The sequence below is a fragment of the Pseudophryne corroboree genome, chromosome 3 (assembly GCF_028390025.1).
Source record: "Pseudophryne corroboree isolate aPseCor3 chromosome 3, aPseCor3.hap2, whole genome shotgun sequence".
NCBI lineage: Eukaryota > Metazoa > Chordata > Amphibia > Anura > Myobatrachidae > Pseudophryne > Pseudophryne corroboree.
In genome coordinates, this window is record NC_086446.1 from 801,624,560 (window position 1) to 801,648,798 (window position 24,239).

The window sequence follows — 24,239 nt, forward strand, 5'->3', positions numbered from 1 at the left end:
CTTTTATCACCCGTTGCAAAATCTGTTGATGAATCAAATAATACGACACAGCCTATTGCCCCCGATGCTGTTTATCATGAGCTTTTGAGCGGTGTTAATGACCGGTATAAGAAAAACTGTGAAATACTATTGAGTAAAATGACACGCTCTAAACACATCACAGACTGGAACAGTAAAGGGGAGTTTCTGTACAAAGGCGTCACTGTGCCTGGTTCCAACATGTTAGATTTAATAAGAAGCATCACGCAAAGTAACGGTGTGTCGATCCGTAATATACCGAATGGTTGGCCTGAATTTATGCGGGCAATGTCTGAATTGAATATTCCCTCAACCGTCATAGCCAATGCGGGGAATAGAATGTGTTTAGAACGATTAAAAGCTGAGATGCAGGATGACTCTGATGGCGCTGTGACATCGCCCATGTCGTTACAAACCCTTAACAAAGGTCGAATAAATGTTTTAAGTCCCCCAGGTTTAACAACACCGCACGGTTACTTACTGCCTAGGAAAAGATCCGTAAATCTATTTCAGGATTCACAGTGGCTGAAACTATAACATATAACTAATTTATATTATTTTTATACACTGTATTTTGTGTTGGTATTTTGCGCCACAATGTTTAACTTATGTCAATAATATTTTATGTAATGTTTTAAATGCTTCTTTACCGTGTTATATATATATATATATATATATATATATATATATACATATATCAATAAAATATGCTTATGCTTTATAAAACAACGTTTTGTTCTTTGTTTCTATTGCTGTAAACGGAAGAAATTTCAAGCACACGATATAAAGTTTAATAAACAACGTTGTTTATTAGAAAAACATCATAGATATGCTGCGTTGTACATAAAACGTATCAAACAGAATGTTGATTACAAGTTACACAAACAATACAACGTTGTGCGTAACACGCTTCACACACAGCGTTGTGCGTGAAACGTTTTATGTACAACGTGTCATAGTTATGACACGTTGTACATAAAACGCTTCACGCACAGCGTTGGTTACAAGTTACACAATTCTGTATATATCTATATGCATAATGACTCAGACAATGGCTTCTTGGGAGTCGTCTTACAAAATTTGAAACAAAACAATCATTACGTTTTGTGTCATCACTAAAACGGGTCAGTACATCCACATATTTGTATTTTTTACACATGTAAAATATAAAGTATATGCAATATTGACCGCAAACGGTACTGTTAAAATTTTGCAACTGCATATTTTGGTGATAAACACTTTTTGAATTCAAGTTTAAAAAATTTATTATTGCCTTTGGGAATAGGGGGCTGTCAGGGGCTAACCCGTAAGAATCAAAAAAGTAACATTCACGTTGTTCGTTAAAATAAGCGGCCAACCAGTGCTCACCCGGCTGCCCGCTGCTATGCGTATTGATTACAAACGCGCAGGGATATTGCAACAGTTTACTGCCCGGTAACATATCGCACGGATACGTTCCTTTAAAAACATGCCTTGTGCTTTGCACGGCGTACAGAATACAGTTTATCTGTAATGTGTTCATTCTTTCAGCAGCGTAGTGTTAGTTTATTTCATTTATAGATAATCGTACAGCACATCGCGCCTTTGATTAATCTCGATGATGTTATCAAATAGAGCGTATATTATCACATTGACTGTCCGGTCCAACGCTTCTGCAAAGCGGAATTCGGCACGTAGATTGCCTGTTCTTATCAGGGAAAGGTGTTCTCCACACTCCTGTTCTGGTGAAAGGTCAAAAGCAAATAGCGTGTAGCCCCTGAGGTACTCTTCGCGGTCAATCAGTATACCATTGTCAGATTTCTGCTTATTTGTGATCTGTATGAGTGACATATACTCTCTTACAGCATTACCGCTTTCAAAGTCGGGTTGAAATGGCTTGGCGGGGTGCGGCGTTCCATCCAGATAAAGGGACGCAAAACTTACATTTTTATGTTCAAAGCACAGGGGGTTCCGGTTATGGATTCCTGAAAATGATTCGTTATCCACGAAACCGGCTATAACTGTTTTCGGCACTTGTCCTAAAAATAAATTTTCTAGATTAAATACTCTACTGCCTGTTGGTACGCTGTAGATTTTCATCCCAACGCGGTCAATCGCGTATTTCGCGTTACCGTTTAACAGTGCCTGCGCGTGCCCAATCCGCACGGCCGGTGAGACCTGAACTCTTTTCACGAACAGGGATGCAGCTGTGATCTGTATTTTAAAGGCATCCGCCTCAGACGACATTAAGCAGAATGCGTCTTTGTTTCTGGTTAGTTTAATCTTCAGATCAACGGCGTTTAAAATTAGTTTATGTTGATGGAAAAGGTCGCAGTGAAGCGGGCCTAGCAGTTCAACAGTGCGACTCTGCGCTGTTGCGCCTGCTCGTTTTTTGAATCCCGTATTCGGGCCGTCCAGCGCCGTGTTGTTAAATTCACCATCCACATCTTTGTAAAATAGTCCTGTTGTGTGTTTTGTTGACAATGCATCCGAGCTGTAATTTAATATAGTCTCAATGTACGCGCGGTATGCGTAAAGATTGTTGGATTGTGATATGAGCCTGTCGCCCAAAGTTACATCCACTTGGTTGAATAAAGTCGCTATTGGGTAATTAATAAGCGCGACCCGCGCACCTTGCGGTATCGGCGTGTTATTGGTTCGTACGATCTTACATGTCACGTACAACAGCGTATTGTTCAGATCGTAGTAGTGTTCACCGCTGGCTGCTATATAAAATTCAAGCGGAGCTGTGTCGGATAACGCCGCTAAAGGTTGAACTTCGACGTATAGACTTTTCTCTATGCTAGTTTGTGTCGGGGGCACGTCAAAAAGATCCAGCTCTGTTTTTGCACATTCAACGGATTCGTGGTGTATGAAAGACATGTTTAAAAAATATCACCAACGGCACTCTTCGGCTTTCTCTTCTTCTTTGAGTTGCGTCGTCTCTGTTTTTTATTTAAAAAGGGTATGTCCCAAGGCGGAAGCGTTATCATACGCTTCCGTTTTCTTTTAGACACGCCTTTTCTTGTATATATTAGTCCTGAACCGTCTTGCTTTGCTTGGTTCGCCTCGTGTATCTTATTCACAACGGCCGTTGTGGCTTGCCCGATAACATCTTTCGCTATATTACGAACCGCTGTCTTCATATGCGGTTTAGCCAGCTCTAAACCTCTCCGGAAAAGAGGAACAGCTTTTCTGAAAAGACTTCGAAAAATACCGCCTAAACCGCAGCCGTACATGTATGCGCTGCCGTGAAAACCTGGTAATCCATTACCGGCTTGAGATTTATAATATTGCGCATAGAGTCCCGGATCGCCATAATTTTTAACAGCGACCATTCTGCTTAGTTAATAAAATTCAGTTTTGCGGCGTCTGAAGTGTAGCTTCACGATCGCTTTCCCAAACTTAAATGCCATGTTCTCGTTTTGGTCGTTCTTTATCTCTATGGCTATCGTGTCAAAATGTGTTTTGCACAATGGTACGTAATCGGGTTTCTCGTATCGTATTGTGACAACCTCATTGTTATAACCCTTCATTTCAACAGTGCGAAGTAGCGGTACATAACTATCCCCGACCCGTTGGTGTTCGATAATGTCTGTGTACACGTACATCGTATATTGGCCGCCTTTGATGTCGGCGCATGGCTTAGAAATATTAGTTTTAGGTTGTAAACCCAGTATCCATGTCAGCTTAGAACCGGCGTGGATTTGATACAACAATTTACTGTCACATGTTACAACGCGCGCAAATGGATCATACGTTAGTCTTAATCCAACGTCCAGTTTCAGTTGTACAATTTCAGCGTTGATTACGTTCAGTAACGCTTCGATTGTTTCATAAAAACCGGGTTTAATGCACAAACTCGCGACTCTCGCCACCGGCTGTTCCGCCGTTCCATCCCATGATAATTGCAGTCTACAATCTTGTAAATCCAATGTATTCCACGTATGCGGGTATTGTATCTCAGTAAGTGCCACTTCCCATTCGCCATTTAAGTCTATCGGTTTAGCCAACTTTGTCGTATAGTTAGAAATCTTATTTTGCGGGAAGGTAACAGCCGATGCGTTGCTGGGTAAGGTTATGTAGAACGACTTGTCATCCATCGCTCGTCTTGTTAGATACTGATGATCTTTATATGTCTTTTATCACCGATGCTGCGACCCAACTGTTAAATTTTGCGGGGTACCCGCGCCACTTGACTAACGCGTATTTACGGCCTCTGACCGTCTTATTTTTTAAAATCTTTTCCACTTTGTAAACTCTGTTATAGTTTTTTGGTATGCTTTGAAGCTCTTCGGGGTAAAAACTACCTGTTATAACTTCACCATACAGATCTGCCAACTTATAAAGCGGTTTAATCCCTTTAGTGTTCACACTATGTACAACAAAAATCTCCTCAGAAAAGCTCTGTTCGTAACCTTTCTGAAATATGTCCTTATATTTAGAAATACGGACGTGGTCACCGATTCCTAAACAAACTGGGGCTTTCTTACTTCTAAAGTAATCACCGTAGGTCGTTTTGAAGACACTCAATGCGTTAGAGTCATTCACATCGTTTGGAGCGCACTTAATCGTTCTATGGTATGTGTTATTATAGCTGCGTATGAAGTCTTGTAAAACGTCTATATATCTGTAGGTATTCTTTGCCGTGAAATAGCGCCACATGCGTGTTTTTAAAGTCCTATTGAAGCGCTCTATAACAGCCGCTTTCACATCGTTATTGGTCGTGAAATGATTTATACCGTATTTTTCTAACACCTTTTTTAGGTTTCTGTTTAGAAACTCTTTACCATTATCGGTTTGTAGCTTCATCGGCACATCGCCGCGCTGGAATATTTTTTCAAAAGCATTAGCGACCGTTGCTGCATTCTTAGCGGTCAGACTTTCACCCCACACCCTCTTACTGAATATATCGATGATTGTTAATATGTATTTAACGCCATCGTTGTATTTTGACAAATCTATCAGCGAGACCAAATCGCATTGCCACTGTTGGTTTATACCCGATACACAAATCATGTTCCTTTTATAGTTTTTTCTTGCTGGCTTGTGCAGCGTGTATGCGTCTTGTTCTTGTAACCACTTTCTTACGTCGGATCTTTTAAATTTATTTTTAACCGACCCATAATATTTATCAATGCCGCTAAAACTACCTGGTTTTAACACTGTGTAATATGCATCTTTCATCCGCCTGATTTGACGCGCTGCGTTGCGTGACATTCTGCGACTGGTGTTACGTGACACTCTGCGACTGGTGTTACGCGAAAATTTTTAATACGGTTTAATATCGAACACTATAAATTTATATAAAATTTAATATTAAAGTGATATAAAACACTATCATTTAATATTAAAAGGGGGTGGAGCCTAGGAGCAAGGGGGTGTGGTACCTGTCAAGTTTGACAGAAAGGTTGTCTTTATCTACTCATTTACAGTAACGGTATCACCCCGCAGCCACACATTTACAATAACGGTATCACCCCGCAGCCACACATTTACAGTAACTGTATCACCCTGCAGCCACACATTTACAATAACTGTATCACCCCGCAGCCACACATTTACAATAACAGTATCACCCCGCAGCCGCATATTTACACTAACAGTATCACCCCGCAGCCACACATTTACACTAACGGTATCACCCCGCAGACACACATTTACAATAACAGTATCACCCCGCAGCCGCATATTTACACTAACAGTATCACCCCGCAGCCACACATTTACACTAACGGTATCACCCCGCAGCCACACATTTACAATAACAGTATCACCCCGCAGCCACACATTTACAATAACTGTATCACCCGCTGCCACACATTTCCAGTAACGGTATCACCCCGCAGCCACACATTTACAATAACAGTATCACCCCGCAGCCACACATTTACACTAACGGTATCACCCCGCAGCCACACATTTACACTAACGGTATCACCCCGCAGCCACACATTTACAATAACAGTATCACCCCGCAGCCACACATTTACAATAACTGTATCACCCCGCAGCCACACATTTACAATAACAGTATCACCCCGCAGCCACACATTTACAATAACAGTATCACCCCGCAGCCACACATTTACAATAACAGTATCACCCCGCAGCCACACATTTACAATAACAGTATCACCCCGCAGCCACACATTTACAATAACAGTATCACCCCGCAGCCACACATTTACAATAACTGTATCACCCCGCAGCCGCACATTTACAGTAACGGTATCACCCCGCAGCCACACATTTACAATAACGTTATCACCCCGCAGCCACACATTTACAATAACTGTATCACCCTGCAGCCCCACATTTACATTAACTGTATCACCCCGCAGCCACACATTTACAATAACAGTATCACCCCGCAGCCACACATTTACAATAACTGTATCACCCCGCAGCCACACATTTACAATAACGGTATCACCCTGCAGCCACACATTTACACTAACTGTATCACCCCGCAGCCACACATTTACACTAACGGTATCACCCCGCAGCCACACATTTACAATAACTGTATCACCCCGCAGCCCCACATTTACAATAACAGTATCACCCCGCAGCCCCACATTTACAATAACCGTATCACCCCGCAGCCACACATTTACAATAACAGTATCACCCCGCAGCCACACATTTACAATAACTGTATCACCCCGCACCACACATTTACAATAACGGTATCACCCCGCAGCCACACATTTACAATAACGGTATCACCCCGCAGCCACACATTTACAATAACGGTATCACCCCGCAGCCACACATTTACAATAACTCTATCACCCTGCAGCCACACATTTACAATAACGGTATCACCCCGCAGCCACACATTTACAATAACGGTATCACCCCGCAGCCACACATTTACAATAACGGTATCACCCCGCAGCCACACATTTACAATAACAGTATCACCCCGCAGCCACACATTTACACTAACGGTATCACCCCGCAGCCACACATTTACACTAACGGTATCACCCCGCAGCCACACATTTACACTAACAGTATCACCCCGCAGCCACACATTTACAATAACGGTATCACCCCGCAGCCACACATTTACACTAACAGTATCACCCTGCAGCCACACATTTACAATAACGGTATCACCCCGCAGCCACACATTTACAATAACAGTATCACCCCGCACCACACATTTACAATAACTCTATCACCCGCTGCCACACATTTACAATAACAGTATCACCCCGCAGCCGCATATTTACACTAACAGTATCACCCCGCAGCCACACATTTACAATAACAGTATCACCCCGCAGCCACACATTTACAATAACAGTATCACCCCGCAGCCACACATTTACAATAACAGTATCACCCCGCAGCCACACATTTACAATAACAGTATCACCCCGCACCACACATTTACAATAACTCTATCACCCGCTGCCACACATTTACAATAACAGTATCACCCCGCAGCCACACATTTACAGTAACGGTATCACCCCGCAGCCACACATTTACAATAACGGTATCACCCCGCAGCCACACATTTACAGAAACTGTATCACCCCGCAGCCGCATATTTACACTAACAGTATCACCCCGCAGCCACACATTTACACTAACGGTATCACCCCGCAGCCACACATTTACAATAACAGTATCACCCCGCAGCCACACATTTACAATAACAGTATCACCCCGCAGCCACACATTTACAATAACAGTATCACCCCGCACCACACATTTACAATAACTGTATCACCCGCTGCCACACATTTACAATAACAGTATCACCCCGCAGCCACACATTTACACTAACGGTATCACCCCGCAGCCCCACATTTACATTAACTGTATCACCCCGCAGCCACACATTTACAATAACTGTATCACCCCGCAGCCACACATTTACAATAACGGTATCACCCCGCAGCCACACATTTACACTATCGGTATCACCCCGCAGCCCCACATTTACATTAACTGTATCACCCCGCAGCCACACATTTACAATAACAGTATCACCCCGCAGCCACACATTTACAATAACGGTATCACCCCGCAGCCACACATTTACAATAACTGTATCACCCCACAACCACACATTTACAATAACTGTATCACCCCGCAGCCACACATTTACAATAACTGTATCACCCCGCAGCCACACATTTACAATAACTGTATCACCCCACAACCACACATTTACAATAACTGTATCACCCGCTGCCACACATTTACAGTAACAGTATCACCCCGCAGCCACACATTTACAGTAACGGTATCACCCCGCAGCCACACATTTACAATAACGGTATCACCCCGCAGCCACACATTTACAATAACTGTATCACCCCACAACCACACATTTACAATAACTGTATCACCCCACAACCACACATTTACAATAACAGTATCACCCCGCAGCCACACATTTACAATAACGGTATCACCCCGCACCACACATTTACACTAATGTTATCACCCCCGCAGACACACATTTACAATAACTGTATCACCCCACAACCACACATTTACAATAACTGTATCACCCCGCAGCCACACATTTACAATAACTGTATCACCCCGCAGCCACACATTTACAATAACTGTATCACCCCACAACCACACATTTACAATAACGGTATCACCCCGCACCACACATTTACAATAACTGTATCACCCCGCAGCCACACATTTACAATAACAGTATCACCCCGCAGCCACACATTTACAATAACGGTATCACCCCGCACCACACATTTACACTAATGTTATCACCCCCGCAGACACACATTTACAATAACTGTATCACCCCACAACCACACATTTACAATAACTGTATCACCCGCTGCCACACATTTACAGTAACAGTATCACCCCGCAGCCACACATTTACAGTAACGGTATCACCCCGCAGCCACACATTTACAATAACGGTATCACCCCGCAGCCACACATTTACAATAACGGTATCACCCCGCAGCCACACATTTACGCTAACGGTATCACCCCGCAGCCACACATTTACAGTAGTATCACCCCGCAGCCACACATTTACACTAACGGTATCACCCCGCAGCCACACATTTACAATAACTGTATCACCCCGCAGCCACACATTTACAGTAACGGTATTACCCCACAGCCCCACATTTACAATAACCGTATCACCCCGCAGCCACACATTTACAATAACAGTATCACCCCGCAGCCACACATTTACAATAACAGTATCACCCCGCAGCCACACATTTACAATAACAGTATCACCCCGCACCACACATTTACAATAACTCTATCACCCGCTGCCACACATTTACAATAACAGTATCACCCCGCAGCCACACATTTACAGTAACGGTATCACCCCGCAGCCACACATTTACAATAACGGTATCACCCCGCAGCCACACATTTACAGAAACTGTATCACCCCGCAGCCCCACATTTACAATAACCGTATCACCCCGCAGCCACACATTTACAATAACAGTATCACCCCGCAGCCACACATTTACAATAACAGTATCACCCCGCAGCCACACATTTACAATAACAGTATCACCCCGCACCACACATTTACAATAACTCTATCACCCGCTGCCACACATTTACAATAACAGTATCACCCCGCAGCCACACATTTACAATAACGGTATCACCCCGCAGCCACACATTTACAATAACAGTATCACCCCGCAGCCGCATATTTACACTAACAGTATCACCCCGCAGCCACACATTTACACTAACGGTATCACCCCGCAGCCACACATTTACAATAACAGTATCACCCCGCAGCCACACATTTACAATAACAGTATCACCCCGCAGCCACACATTTACAATAACAGTATCACCCCGCACCACACATTTACAATAACTGTATCACCCGCTGCCACACATTTACAATAACTGTATCACCCCGCAGCCACACATTTACAATAACGGTATCACCCCGCAGCCACACATTTACACTAACGGTATCACCCCGCAGCCCCACATTTACATTAACTGTATCACCCCGCAGCCACACATTTACAATAACAGTATCACCCCGCAGCCACACATTTACACTAACGGTATCACCCCGCAGCCCCACATTTACATTAACTGTATCACCCCGCAGCCACACATTTACAATAACGGTATCACCCCGCAGCCACACATTTACAATAACTTTATCACCCCGCAGCCACACATTTACAATAACTGTATCACCCCGCAGCCACACATTTACAATAACGTTATCACCCCGCAGCCACACATTTACGCTAACGGTATCACCCCGCAGCCACACATTTACAGTAGTATCACCCCGCAGCCACACATTTACACTAACGGTATCACCCCGCAGCCACACATTTACAATAACTGTATCACCCCGCAGCCACACATTTACAGTAACGGTATTACCCCACAGCCACACATTTACAATAACAGTATCACCCCGCAGCCACACATTTACAATAACGGTATCACCCCACAGCCACACATTTACAATAACTGTATCACCCCGCAGCCACACATTTACAATAACTGTATCACCCCGCAACCACACATTTACACTAACGGTATCACCCCGCAGCCACACATTTACAGTAACAGTATCACCCCGCAGCCACACATTTACAATAACGGTGTCACCCCAAAGCCACACATTTAAAATAACTGTATCACCCCACAGCCACACATTTATAAGAACGGTATCACCCCACAGCCACACATTTACAATAACGGTATCACCCTGCAACCACACATTTACAATAACGGTATCACCCCGCCGCCACACATTTACAATAACTGTATCACCCCGCAGCCACACATTTACAATAACGGTGTCACCCCGTAGCCACACATTTACAATAACGGTGTCACCCCGTAGCCACACATTTACAATAACTATCACCCCGCACCACACATTTACAATAACAGTATCACCCCGCAGCCACACATTTACAATAACTGTATCACCCCGCAGCCACACATTTACAATAACGGTATCACCCCACAGCCACACATTTACAATAGCTGTATCACCCCGCAGCCACACATTTACAATAACAGTATCACCCCGCAGCCACACATTTACAATAACGGTATCATCCCTCTAGCCACACATTTACAATAACTGTATCACCCCGCAGCCACACATTTACAATAACAGTATCACCCCGCAGCCACACATTTACAATAACTGTATCACCCCGCAGCCACACATTTACAATAACAGTATCACCCCGCAGCCACACATTTACAATAACGGTATCATCCCTCTAGCCACACATTTACAATAACTGTATCACCCCGCAGCCACACATTTACACTAATGTTATCACCCCGCAGCCACACATTTACAATAACTGTATCACCCCGCACCACACATTTACAATAACGGTATCAGCCAGCAGCCACACATTTACAATAACAGTATCACCCCGCAGCCACACATTTATAATAACAGTATCACCCCGCAGCCACACATTTACAATAACGGTATCACCCTGCAACCACACATTTACAATAACGGTATCAGCCAGCAGCCACACATTTACAATAACGGTATGGCCCCGCAGCCACACATTTACAATAACGGTATCACCCTGCAACCACACATTTACAATAACGGTATCACCCCGCTGCCACACATTTACAATACCAGTGACACCCCGTAGCCACACATTTACAATAACTATCACCCCGCAGCCGCATATTTACAATAATGGTATCACCCCGCAGCCACACATTTACAATAACGGTATCACCCCGCAGCCACACATTTACAATAACTGTATCACCCCGCAGCCGCATATTTACAATAACGGTGTCACCCCGTAGCCACACATTTACAATAACGGTATCACCCTGCAGCCACACATTTACAATAACAGTATCACCCCGCAGCCACACATTTACAATAATTGTATCACCCCGCAGCCACACATTTACAATAACTGTATCACCCCGCAGCCACACATTTACAATAACGGTATCACCCTGCAGCCGCACATTTACAATAACGGTATCACCCCGTAGCCACACATTTACAATAACTGTATCACCCCGCAGCCACACATTTACACTAACGGTATCACCCCGCAGCCACACATTTACATTAACTGTATCACCCCGCAGTCACACATTTACAATAACTGTATCACCCCGCACCACACATTTACACTAACGGTATCACCCCGCAGCCACACATTTACAATAACGGTTTCACCCCGCAGCCACACATTTACAATAACGGTATCACCCTGCAACCACACATTTACAATAACGGTATCACCCCGCCGCCACACATTTACAATAACGGTATCACCTCGCAGCCACACATTTACAATAACAGTGACACCCCGTAGCCACACATTTACAATAACTGTATCACCCCACAGCCGCATATTTACAATAACGGTATCACCCCACAGCCACACATTTACAATAACGGTATCACCCCGCAGCCACACATTTACAATAACTGTATCACCCCGCAGCCGCATATTTACAATAACGGTGTCACCCCGTAGCCACACATTTACAATAACGGTATCACCCCGCTGCCACACATTTACAATAACGGAATCACCCCGCAGCCACACTTTTACATTAACTGTATCACCCCGCAGCCACACATTTACAATAACTGTATCACCCCGCTGCCACACATTTACAATAACGGTATCACCCCGCAGCCACACTTTTGCAATAACGGTATCACCCCGAAGTTACACATTTACAATAACGGTATAACCCCGCAGCCACACATTTACACTAACGGTATCACCCCGCAGCCACACATTTACAATAACGGTATAACCCCGCAGCCACACATTTACACTAACGGTATCACCCCGCAGCTACACATTTACAATAACGGTATCGCCCCGCAGCCACACATTTACAATAACGGTATCGCCCCGCAGCCACACATTTACAATAACTGTAACACCCCGCAGCCACACATTTACAATAACTGTATCACCCCGCGCCACACATTTACAATAACGGTATCACCCCGCAGCCACACATTTACAATAACGGTATTGCCCCGCAGCCACACATGTACAATAACGGCATCACCCCGTAGCCACACATGTACAATAACGGTATCACCCCGCAGCCACACATTTACAATAACGGTATCACCCCGCAGCCACACATTTACAATAACTGTAACACCCCGCAGCCACACATTTACAATAACTGTATCACCCCGCGCCACACATTTACAATAACGGTATCACCCCGCAGCCACACATTTACAATAACGGTGTCACCCCGTAGCCACACATTTACAGTAACTGTATCACTCTGCTACCACACATTTACAATAATGGTATCACCCCACAGCCACACATTTACAATAACGGTATCACCCCGCAGCTACACATTTACTATAACGGTATCGCCACGCAGCCACACATTTACAATAACGGTATCGCGCCTCAGCCACACATATACAATAACGGTATCACCCCACGCCAACACATTTACAATAACGGTATCACCCCGCAGCCACACATTTACAATAACGGTATCACCCCGCAGCCCCACATTTACAATAACGGTATCACCCCACAGCCACACATTTACAATAACGGTATCACCCTGCAGCCACACATTTACAATAACTGTATCACCCTGCTACCACACATTTACTATAACGGTATCACCCCGTGACCACACATTTACTATAACGGTATCACCCCGGAGCCACACATTTACAATAACGTTATCACCCCGCAGCCACACATTTACAATAACGGTATCACCCCACGCCAACACATTTACAATAACGGTATCACCCCGCAGCCACACATTTACAATAACGGTATCACCCCGCAGCCCCACATTTACAATAACGGTATCACCCCACAGCCACACATTTACAATAACGGTATCACCCTGCAGCCACACATTTACAATAACTGTATCACCCTGCTACCACACATTTACTATAACGGTATCACCCCGTGACCACACATTTACAATAACGGTATCACCCTGCAACCACACATTTACTATAACGGTATCACCCCGTAGCCACACATTTACACTAATGGTATCACCCCGCAGCCACACATTTACTATAACGGTATCACCCCGTAGCCACACATTTACACTAATGGTATCACCCTGTAGCCACACATTTACAATAACGGCATCACCCCGTAGCCACACATTTACAATAACTGTATCACCCCGCAGCCACACATTTACAGTAACTGTATCACCCCGCAGCCACACATTTACAATAACGGTATCACCCCGCAGCCACACATTTACAATAACGGTATCACCCCGTAGCCACACATTTACAATAACGGTATCACCCCGTAGCCACACATTTACAATAACGGTATCACCCCGCAGCCACACATTTACAATAACGGTATCACCCCGCAGCCACACATGTACAATAACGGTATCACCCCGCAGCCACACATGTACAATAACGGCATCACCCCGTAGCCACACATTTACAATAACGGTATCACCCCGCAGCCACACATTTACACTAACGGTATCACCCCGCAGCCACACATTTACAATAACGGTATCACCCCGCAGCCACACATTTACACTAACGGTATCACCCCGCAGCCACACATTTACACTAACGGTATCACCCCGCAGCCACACATTTACAATAACGGTATCACCCCGCAGCCACACATTTACACTAACGGTATCACCCCGCAGCCACACATTTACACTAACGGTATCACCCCGCAGCCACACATTTACAATAACGGTATCACCCCGCAGCCACACATTTACAATAACGGCATCACCCCGTAGCCACACATGTACAATAACGGTATCACCCCGCAGCCACACATTTACAATAACGGTATCACCCCGCAGCCACACATTTACAATAACGGTATCACCCCGCAGCCACACATTTACAATAACGGTATCACCCCGCAGCCACACATTTACACTAACGGTATCACCCCGCAGCCACACATTTACAATAACGGTATCACCCCGCAGCCGCACATTTACAGTAACGGTATCACCCCGCAGCCACACATTTACAATAACAGTATCACCCCGCAGCCACACATTTACAATAACGGTATCACCCCGCAGTAACACATTTACAATAACGGTATCACCCCGCAGCCACACATTTACAATAACGGTATCACCCCGCAGTAACACATTTACAATAACGGTATCACCCCGCAGCCACACATTTACAATAACGGTATCACCCCGCAGCCACACATTTACACTAACGGTATCACCCCGCAGCCACACATTTACAGTAACGGTATCACCCCGCAGCCACACATTTACAATAACGGTATCACCCCGCAGCCGCACATTTACAATAACGGTATCACCCCGCAGCCACACATTTACAATAACGGTATCACCCCGCAGCCACACATTTACAGTAACGGTATCACCCCGCAGCCACACATTTACACTAACGGTATCACCCCTTAGCCACACATTTACAATAACGGTATCACCCCGCAGCCACACATTTACAATAACGGTATCACCCCGCAGCCACACATTTACATTAACTGTATCACCCCGCAGTCACACATTTACAATTACGGTATCACCCCGCAGCCACACATTTACAATTACGGTATCACCCCGCAGCCACACATTTACAATTACGGTATCACCCCGCAGACACACATTTACAATTACGGTATCACCCCGCAGCCACACATTTACAATTACGGTATCACCCCGCAGCCACACATTTACACTAACGGTATCACCCCGCAGCCACACATTTACACTAACGGTATCACCCCACAGCCACACATTTACAATAACGGTATCACCCCGCAGCCACACATTTACAGTAACGGTATCACCCCGCAGCCACACATTTACAATTACGGTATCACCCCGCAGCCACACATTTACAATAACAGTATCACCCCGCAGCCACACATTTACACTAACGGTATCACCCCGCAGCCACACATTTACAATAACAGTATCACCCCGCAGCCACACATTTACAATAACGGTATCACCCTGCAGCCACACATTTACAGTAACGGTATCACCCCGCAGCCACACATTTACAATAACAGTATCACCCCGCACCACACATTTACAATAACGGTATCACCCCGCAGCCACACATTTACAGTAACTGTATCACCCCGCAGCCGCATATTTACACTAACAGTATCACCCCTTAGCCACACATTTACATTAACTGTATCACCCCGCAGCCCCACATTTACAATAACGGTATCACCCCGCAGCCACACATTTACAATAACAGTATCACCCCGCAGCCACACATTTACAATAACAGTATCACCCCTTAGCCACACATTTACAGTAACGGTATCACCCCGCAGCCACACATTTACACTAACAGTATCACCCCACAGCCACACATTTACACTAACGGTATCACCCCGCAGCCACACATTTACACTAACAGTATCACCCCACAGCCACACATTTACACTAACGGTATCACCCCGCAGCCACACATTTACAATAACAGTATCACCCCGCAGCCACACATTTACATTAACTGTATCACCCCGCAGCCACACATTTACAATAACGGTATCACCCCGCAGCCACACATTTACAATTACGGTATCACCCCGCAGCCACACATTTACAATAACGGTATCACTCCGTGATGACACATTTACAATCACGCTATGACCTCACAGCCTGTCACAGCGACACATATTAGGGCTGCAAACCCTCTGAGCATTTGTAGCACATGCTGAGTAGAATAAGGGCCCTCATTCCGAGTCGTTCGCTCGGTATTTTTCATCGCATCGCAATGAAAATCCGCTGAGTACGCATGCGCAATATTCGCACTGCGACTGCGCCAAGTAATTTAACAATGAAGAAAGTATTTTTACTCACGGCTTTTTCATCGCTCCGGCGATCGTAATGTGATTGACAGGAAATGGGTGTTACTGGGCGGAAACACAGCGTTTTAAGGGCGTGTGGATGAAAACGCTACCGTTTCCGGAAAAAACGCAGGAGTGGCTGGAGAAACGGGGGAGTGTCTGAGCGAACGCTGGGTGTGTTTGTGACGTCAAACCAGCAAGGACAAGCACTGAACTGATCGCACAGGCAGAGTAAGTCTGGAGCTACTCTAAAACTGCTAAGTAGTTTGTAATCGCAATATTGCGAATACATCGGTCGCAATTTTAAGAAGCTAAGATACACTCCCAGTAGGCGTAGGCTTAGCGTGTGTAACTCTGCTAAAATCGCCTTGCGACCGATCAACTCGGAATGAGGGCCAAGGTACTCGGGGATATATATCAGTGGGTCTTAGTCAGATGTGGTTTGAGTTCCTTCCTGCACCGCATAGTACAGATAATCGGTACTACGTACTTGCGCAGGACGGCAGTGATTGACAGACTTCTGCTGCTGGGGAAACGGGGAGGGACGGCCATGGCCTCCATTTGTGAAAACAGGAGTGTCGCCTTTATTTATGGGGTGGGTGGAGGCCAGGGATCTCCGTCGTAGTATTGAGATTTCCTGGCCTCTGCGATGGACGGCCGCCCAATGGTGACTGAGTGATCTGATGCTGCGTCTTCGGACACAGGTGGGATCACTACTGCAGCAGTAAGCGCCTGCGTGTAATAGACGCCTCCTGCTGCGTCACTATACAGCACTGTCACTGCTGCTTCCAGGGAAGTGACAGCCACTCCATCCACATGAATTTTCCCACTGTCCCAATAGGATTCTACATATTTTATTGTGTACACGCACAGTGCGTTATTTTCATGCTTCTTGTTCCATTTCTGTGCATGTGACGCCATATCTAATAGTTCCATGCCCTTGTTATATGATGGTAAGCTTCAAATGAAATCTAAAATGTTTTCTTTATTCACTTAAAACAGGACTGTCCCAAATCCCGGGACGGGTCTGAGGCCTGCACACAGATTTATGTGAATTCTAATAGATCATCTATCCTCTCCACAGCAACTCATGCGAGAGCGTCAGCAGATGGCGAGCCGACCCTTCGCCTCCGTAGATGTGACGCTGGAGGTGGGAGCTGAGCAGACGGAGTTGGTGCGGGGACCTGCGGAGGTAAGGAGCCACGTGGCCTCACACGTCCTGAATCTCAGTCACACAATTATATGTTTCACAAAGTTTTGCTGCTGAGTAAAGTCATTTTACAATGGTGAAAGTTTGTTTGCAGCTGCTTGTGGGCTGCACCTGGATTCATGAGAATGTACTAGGAACCAGGAGGCATGAGGTACAGAATGCCTCACACACGTCTGTGAGGTCGCAAGTTCTTGGTGATATGGGTATCAATGGTACAGTCCTCACCCCAAAGTGTGTGCCCCTAGAGCAGGGTATGCTAAAACTGTCAAGGCATGCTGGTATGTGTAGTCCCACAGCAGCTGGAGGGCCACTTACTGCGTGTGTTCTGAGTGGAGGGGAGTAGTGGGCTCCGCACGTCACTGCGCTCTCAGCATTTAGGGGTCTGGGAAAGTGATGTTTGTGGCTAATGGCCGTGCTAGTGACTATCCAGCCGTCTTAATGGAGGAGAAGGGCTGAAGATTGGCTTACACAGTGTTACAGGGGTGCAGCAGCGCATGAAATGCTTTCCTTACCGTCATCTGCAGAGAGAGATCAGACAGCGGCGAGTATTGTGCTGTGTGCTCCTTACTGTACAGCCCTCCAGCCTAGACACAGCAATACCAACCAGTCCCTGTAACCACCTCCAGCCTGTACATAGCAATACCAACCAGTCTCTGTAACCACCTCCAGCCTAGACACAGCAATACCAACCAGTCCCTGTAACCACCTCCAGCCTGGACACAGCAATACCAACCAGTCCCTGTAACCACCTCCAGCCTGGACACAGCAATACCAACCAGTCCCTGTAACCACCTCCAGCCTCGACACTGCAATACCAACCAGTCCCTGTAACCACCTCTAGCCTAGACACAGCAATACCAACCAGTCCCTGTAACCACCTCCAGCCTAGACACAGCAATACCAACCAGTCCCTGTAACCACCTCCAGCCTGGACACAGCAATACCAACCAGTCCCTGTAACCACCTCCAGCCTCGACACAGCAATACCAACCAGTCGCTGTAACCACCTCCAGCCTGGACACAGCAATACCAACCAGTCCCTGTAACCACCTCCAGCCTAGACACAGCAATACCAACCAGTCCCTGTAAACACTTCCAGCCTAGACACAGCAATACCAACCAGTCCCTGTAAACACTTCCAGCCTAGACACAGCAATACCAACCAGTCCCTGTAACCACCTCCAGCCTAGACACAGCAATACCAACCAGTCCCTGTAACCACCTCCAGCCTCGACACAGCAATACCAACCAGTCCCTGTAAACACTTCCAGCCTAGACACAGCAATACCAACCAGTCCCTGTAACCACCTCCTGCCTCGACACAGCAATACCAACCAGTCCCTGTAACCACCTCCAGCCTGGACACAGCAATACCAACCAGTCCCTGTAATCACCTCCAGCCTGTACACAGCAATACCAACCAGTCCCTGTAACCACCTCCAGCCTGGACACAGCAATATTAACCAGTCCCTGTAACCACCTCCAGCCTGTACACAGCAATACCAACCTGTCCCTGTAAACACCTACAGCCTGGACACAGCAATACCAACCAGTCCCTGTAACCACCTCCAGCCTGGACACAGCAATACCAACCAGTCCCTGTAATCACCTCCAGCCTGTACACAGCAATACCAACCAGTCCCTGTAACCACCTCCAGCCTGGACACGGCAATATTAACCAGTCCCTGTAACCACCTCCAGCCTGTACACAGCAATACCAACCTGTCCCTGTAAACACCTCCAGCCTGGACACAGCAATGCCAACCAGTCCCTGTAAACACCTCCAGCCTAGACACAGCAATACCAACCAGTCCCTGTAAACACCTCCAGACTGGACACAGCAATACCAACCAGTCCCTATAACCACCTCCAGCCTGAACACAGCAATACCAACCAGTCCCTATAACCACCTCCAGCCTGGACACAGCAATACCAGTCAGTCCCTGTAAACACCTCCAGCCTGGACACAGCAATACCAACCAGTCCCTGTAACCACCTCCAGCCTAGACACAGCTATAGCAACCAGTCCCTGTAACCACCTCCAGCCTGGACACAGCAATACCAACCAGTTCCTGTAACCACCTCCAGCCTGTACATAGCAATACCAACCAGTCCCTGTAACCACCTCCAGCCTAGACACAGCAATACCAACCAGTCCCTGTAACCGCCTCCAGCCTGGACACAGCAATACCAACCAGTCCCTGTAACCACCCCCAGCCTGTACACAGCAATACCAACCAGTCCCTGTAACCACCTCCAGCCTGTACACAGCAATACCAACCAGTCCCCGCCAGCACTTCCCTCCACTTCTCTCTGAAATCCTCTGCGTGAGCGGAATCGCAGCGGCACTTTGACACATGCACAGAGCGATCGCAGCACGCGCAGTCTGCCGATCATCACTCCGTTGCGTGAACATCGGCCATTGCGTACAAACATGAATTAGACCCTATGTCAACAATGTGGTGTCAACATTCTGAACGTTGACAAGTTAATTGTTGACAAAATGACCGGATCCCCATATACCCTAATTATGTGCATGTTCTGCTGTTACCTGTACCTAAGACGCAGCGACGGACAGATGAATGAGGCACTGGTGATGGAGACGGTGGTACCTGGAATTCAGGCGCGGCCCCCCAGGGTCCCCTGCAGGAACAGACACTGAGCGCATTCCTTAGCGTCATCCGTCTTGCTGAGTTTATTGTTTATCACAGCGCGGGACAGGTCGCTAATCACCAGTGGTCTGCAGAGTCTCAGCCAAAGCCGGCTCCCCACAAGTCATGCTCAGTCCTCCCTTATACCTGGTCAGTGGGGTGCCCCGATATATGACTGCTTAGTATTCCTGTAGGGTTCCCTGGGGTAGGTTGTAGCACAGAACATTCTTTATTTCATTTAAGGGAACTTTGTGATTCGCTACAGAGACCTATCCGATTCTTATGTGTATCCTGCACTATCTGTGGGGTCACTCTCTCGGATTACAGGCCCGGTCGGGAATTCATTGAACATCTGATCAGCTTTCTGATCTAACTTAGGGGGTCATTCCGAGTTGATCGTAGCTGTGCTAAATTTAGCACAGCTACGATCTTCTTCCCTGACATGCGGGGGGACGCCCAGCGCAGGGCTAGTCCGCCCCGAATGTCAGCGCTGGCCCCCCCTCGCAGAAGTGCAAAGGACTCGCACAGCGGCGATGCCTTTGCACTACAAGAGTAGCTCCCGGCCAGCGCAGCTTTAGCGCACTGGCCGGGAGCTACTCATCGCTCCCCGGCCCGCAGCGGCTGCGTGTGACGTCACGCAGCCGCTGCGGCACGCCCCCTGTTCGGTCCGGCCACGCCTGCGTTGGCCGGACCAAACCCACGAAACGGCGGCCAAACGCCGCCGTTCCGCCCCCTCCCGCCCAGCGATCGCCTCTGCCTGTCAATCAGGCAGAGGCGATCGTATACCTGCTACGGCCTTCGGCCGTCTAGCATGCGCCGGCGCAGTAGGGACCCGTTCGCTCTTCTGCGTTAAAACGCAGCGAGCGAACGGGTCAGAATGACCCCCTTAGGGCCTAATTCAGACCTGATCGCAGCAGCAAAATTGTTCTCTAATGGGCTAAACTATGTGCACTGCAGGTGGGGCAGATGTAACATGTGCAGAGAGAGGTAGATTTGGGTGGGGGGTGTTCAATCTGATATCTGCTGTTAATTGTAGTGTCAAAATAAAGCAGCCAGTATTTACCCTGCACAGAAACAATATACCCCACCCAAATCTAACTCTCTCTGCACATGTTACATCTGCCTCCCCTGCAGTGCACATGGTTTTGCCCATTAGAGAAAGATTTTGCTGCTGCGATCAGGTCTGAATTAAGCCCACTTAGTATTAATATCAGCAAATAGCAGTAAGAACTTGTCAGGAGATAAAATAATGGTAATAAAAGTGATTATATTGTACATGGCATTAGTGAGGGCTGAGGTGTCCACTTTCCTCCAGCGAGGTGCGAAGTGACCTGTAGGCGAATGGACAGCTCGATCCCACTCTACCGCACGCCCCAGCCCGCGTGACACAACTCGTTATATTATTAGTGTCACAGTCAGAGCGCTGCCCACACATAGTGACATCTACTATAGCCACTCTCTCCAATTAGTGTCATTATGGTCACAGCATCGATCAGCAATAACAACTGATCGATCGTCAGACCATAATTACATTAATTGGAGCTCTGTGCTGCAGAATATATTTGATTTACACTTTTACACGGTGACGTGCACTAATTAGAGATCTATAATACAGCAGGAAAGTATCCCCGGCTTGTGCACGGAAATGTTAGTCACTGCGCTCTGTGTGTCTCCGTTACCGAGCACGCCTGACGCACAGAGGTCGCCCAGCGCAGACCAAGGTGCCACCTGCTCTGCGCCCTCTGAAGATGCCCCACAGGAAGGGCACTGCGATTCCCAGAAAGGTGGCAGTACCTCCACAAGGCGCAAAACTGGAACGTCCAATCACCACTTTCATTACATTAGAGGTGTCCAGCAAGACACACGCCATCAATGGTTGGCCACTGCGCAAGGGCACTCCTACAGCATCGGGCCTCCACCGCCACTGATGTGCGCCATCAGACCTCCCTCATCGATGGTAAAACCATCGGCTTCAAACCACTACATGGAATGTCGCACAACCAGTAAGAGGCTTTGGGTTGTGTTGCGCTCTGTAAATGAGCCTCTGTGGAATTTGTGTCGCTATTCCAGGTGGTGTGACCGCAGCGGCCGGAACCTCTGTGTTGGTTGGTTATTTGTCAGTCACTGTCAGATCAATGTGCTCTCCCTGGTTGTACAACTCTGCAGAATATGTTGGCGCTATATCAATAAATATTTAATAATTCAATTTAGCCAAAGAAAAGTATTCTAGAAAATATGTCCGCTAACATTTTATTGCGTCAGCCCCAATCTTATTCCTGAGACAGTGATCTCTGATCTGGTAATCCAGAGTGATACAAGGACACCACTTCCACCCACCTACACTGTAACGTTTGTCGTTGCCCTCAGCAACGAGAAACGCAAGCTCACCAAACATGCTGGGAGTTGTAGTCCCATTAGCAGCTAAACTACTTTCTCGCTCTGGATAATGACGGAGCATGTGCAGTAATCAGATGTGCTGCGATCACATGTGTGTTGCATTGCCTCCTTACACACCTCACAACTGAGTGGAGGAAAGGCTGTCGGGGTGTGACTCTCTGATATAACACAGAAGGTTTATGTACAGAGCAGGGGCAGTGACGCACACCGCGGGACGTATTATACAGCATCTGGGCGTGCAATACAAGTGCATACAACAAGCAGTGTTTACAGTATGCCGCCACCATCTGTAACTATTGCAACTTTTTAAAATCTTATCAGTAGATATGAGCGTAACGTGTGCCGGATTTCTCAGCGCTGATTTTGCTCCATATACTGTATAAGAAACCCGCAGCACTGTATAGGCCGTGTCATGTCAGAGAAGCGCTGCTATAGGGCCCACGCAGGCCGCGGTAACAGAGAAAGTGACCGCTTCCTCACAGAGACGTGTCCTCCCCGGTGTCCGCTACGTGGACACACAATAAGGCCTGTGTGATGGTCGTGTCTGCTGAACAGATGACGCAGCTCTCAGTGATAATGGACGGGGCTGTGTAAATAAACACGGCGGCAGACAGCTGCTCGTACTGTATAACGCGAGTCATCGCCCGCTCTGATTCTGGGGGATTTCCCAGCCTCGCTCCCCTGTGTGCCCATGGTTTTATTACTACAATCAGTAACTTGTAACTAGAACATGTGTGTATGTGTGTAGTGACTGTACAGGGCCTCTTCTGTATTATTCTCTAGGCCAGGTATCATTCTTAGGGGCCTATGTATCACCATCCACATCTTGGATGCGGGTGTCATGTGACAAAATCGCCCAAACTCTCGCTGCGATAACTGATTACATCGCAGGGCTGAATCAATTATCGCGTGCAGGGACAGAGCTTGTGGTCACAGCATCATCGAGGTATTTTTCGGAATAAATACCCCGATGTCCTGCTGCGCATGCGCCGCCCCCGCCAACATCGCCGCTACCGATGCCGCCCGGTCGACTTCCCCGTCGCGACTACCCCTACGCACCGCGGACCCCCCCACCCCCCAGTAGGATAATATACTCACCTGTCCAGGGAGCCGGTCCGT

At 46.9% G+C, this 24,239-nt stretch overlaps 1 protein-coding gene across 1 annotated transcript in view; it reads left to right on the forward strand.

Annotated features, from left to right (window-relative positions):
* Nucleotides 1-24,239, forward strand: part of ATRNL1 (attractin like 1) — a 1,127,078-nt gene that overhangs the window by 905,751 nt on the left and 197,088 nt on the right. The window contains exon 27 of the mRNA XM_063963337.1: nt 17,947-18,054. Coding sequence (XP_063819407.1) covers nt 17,947-18,054 — 108 coding nt within the window. The remainder of the gene's footprint in view (nt 1-17,946; nt 18,055-24,239) is intronic.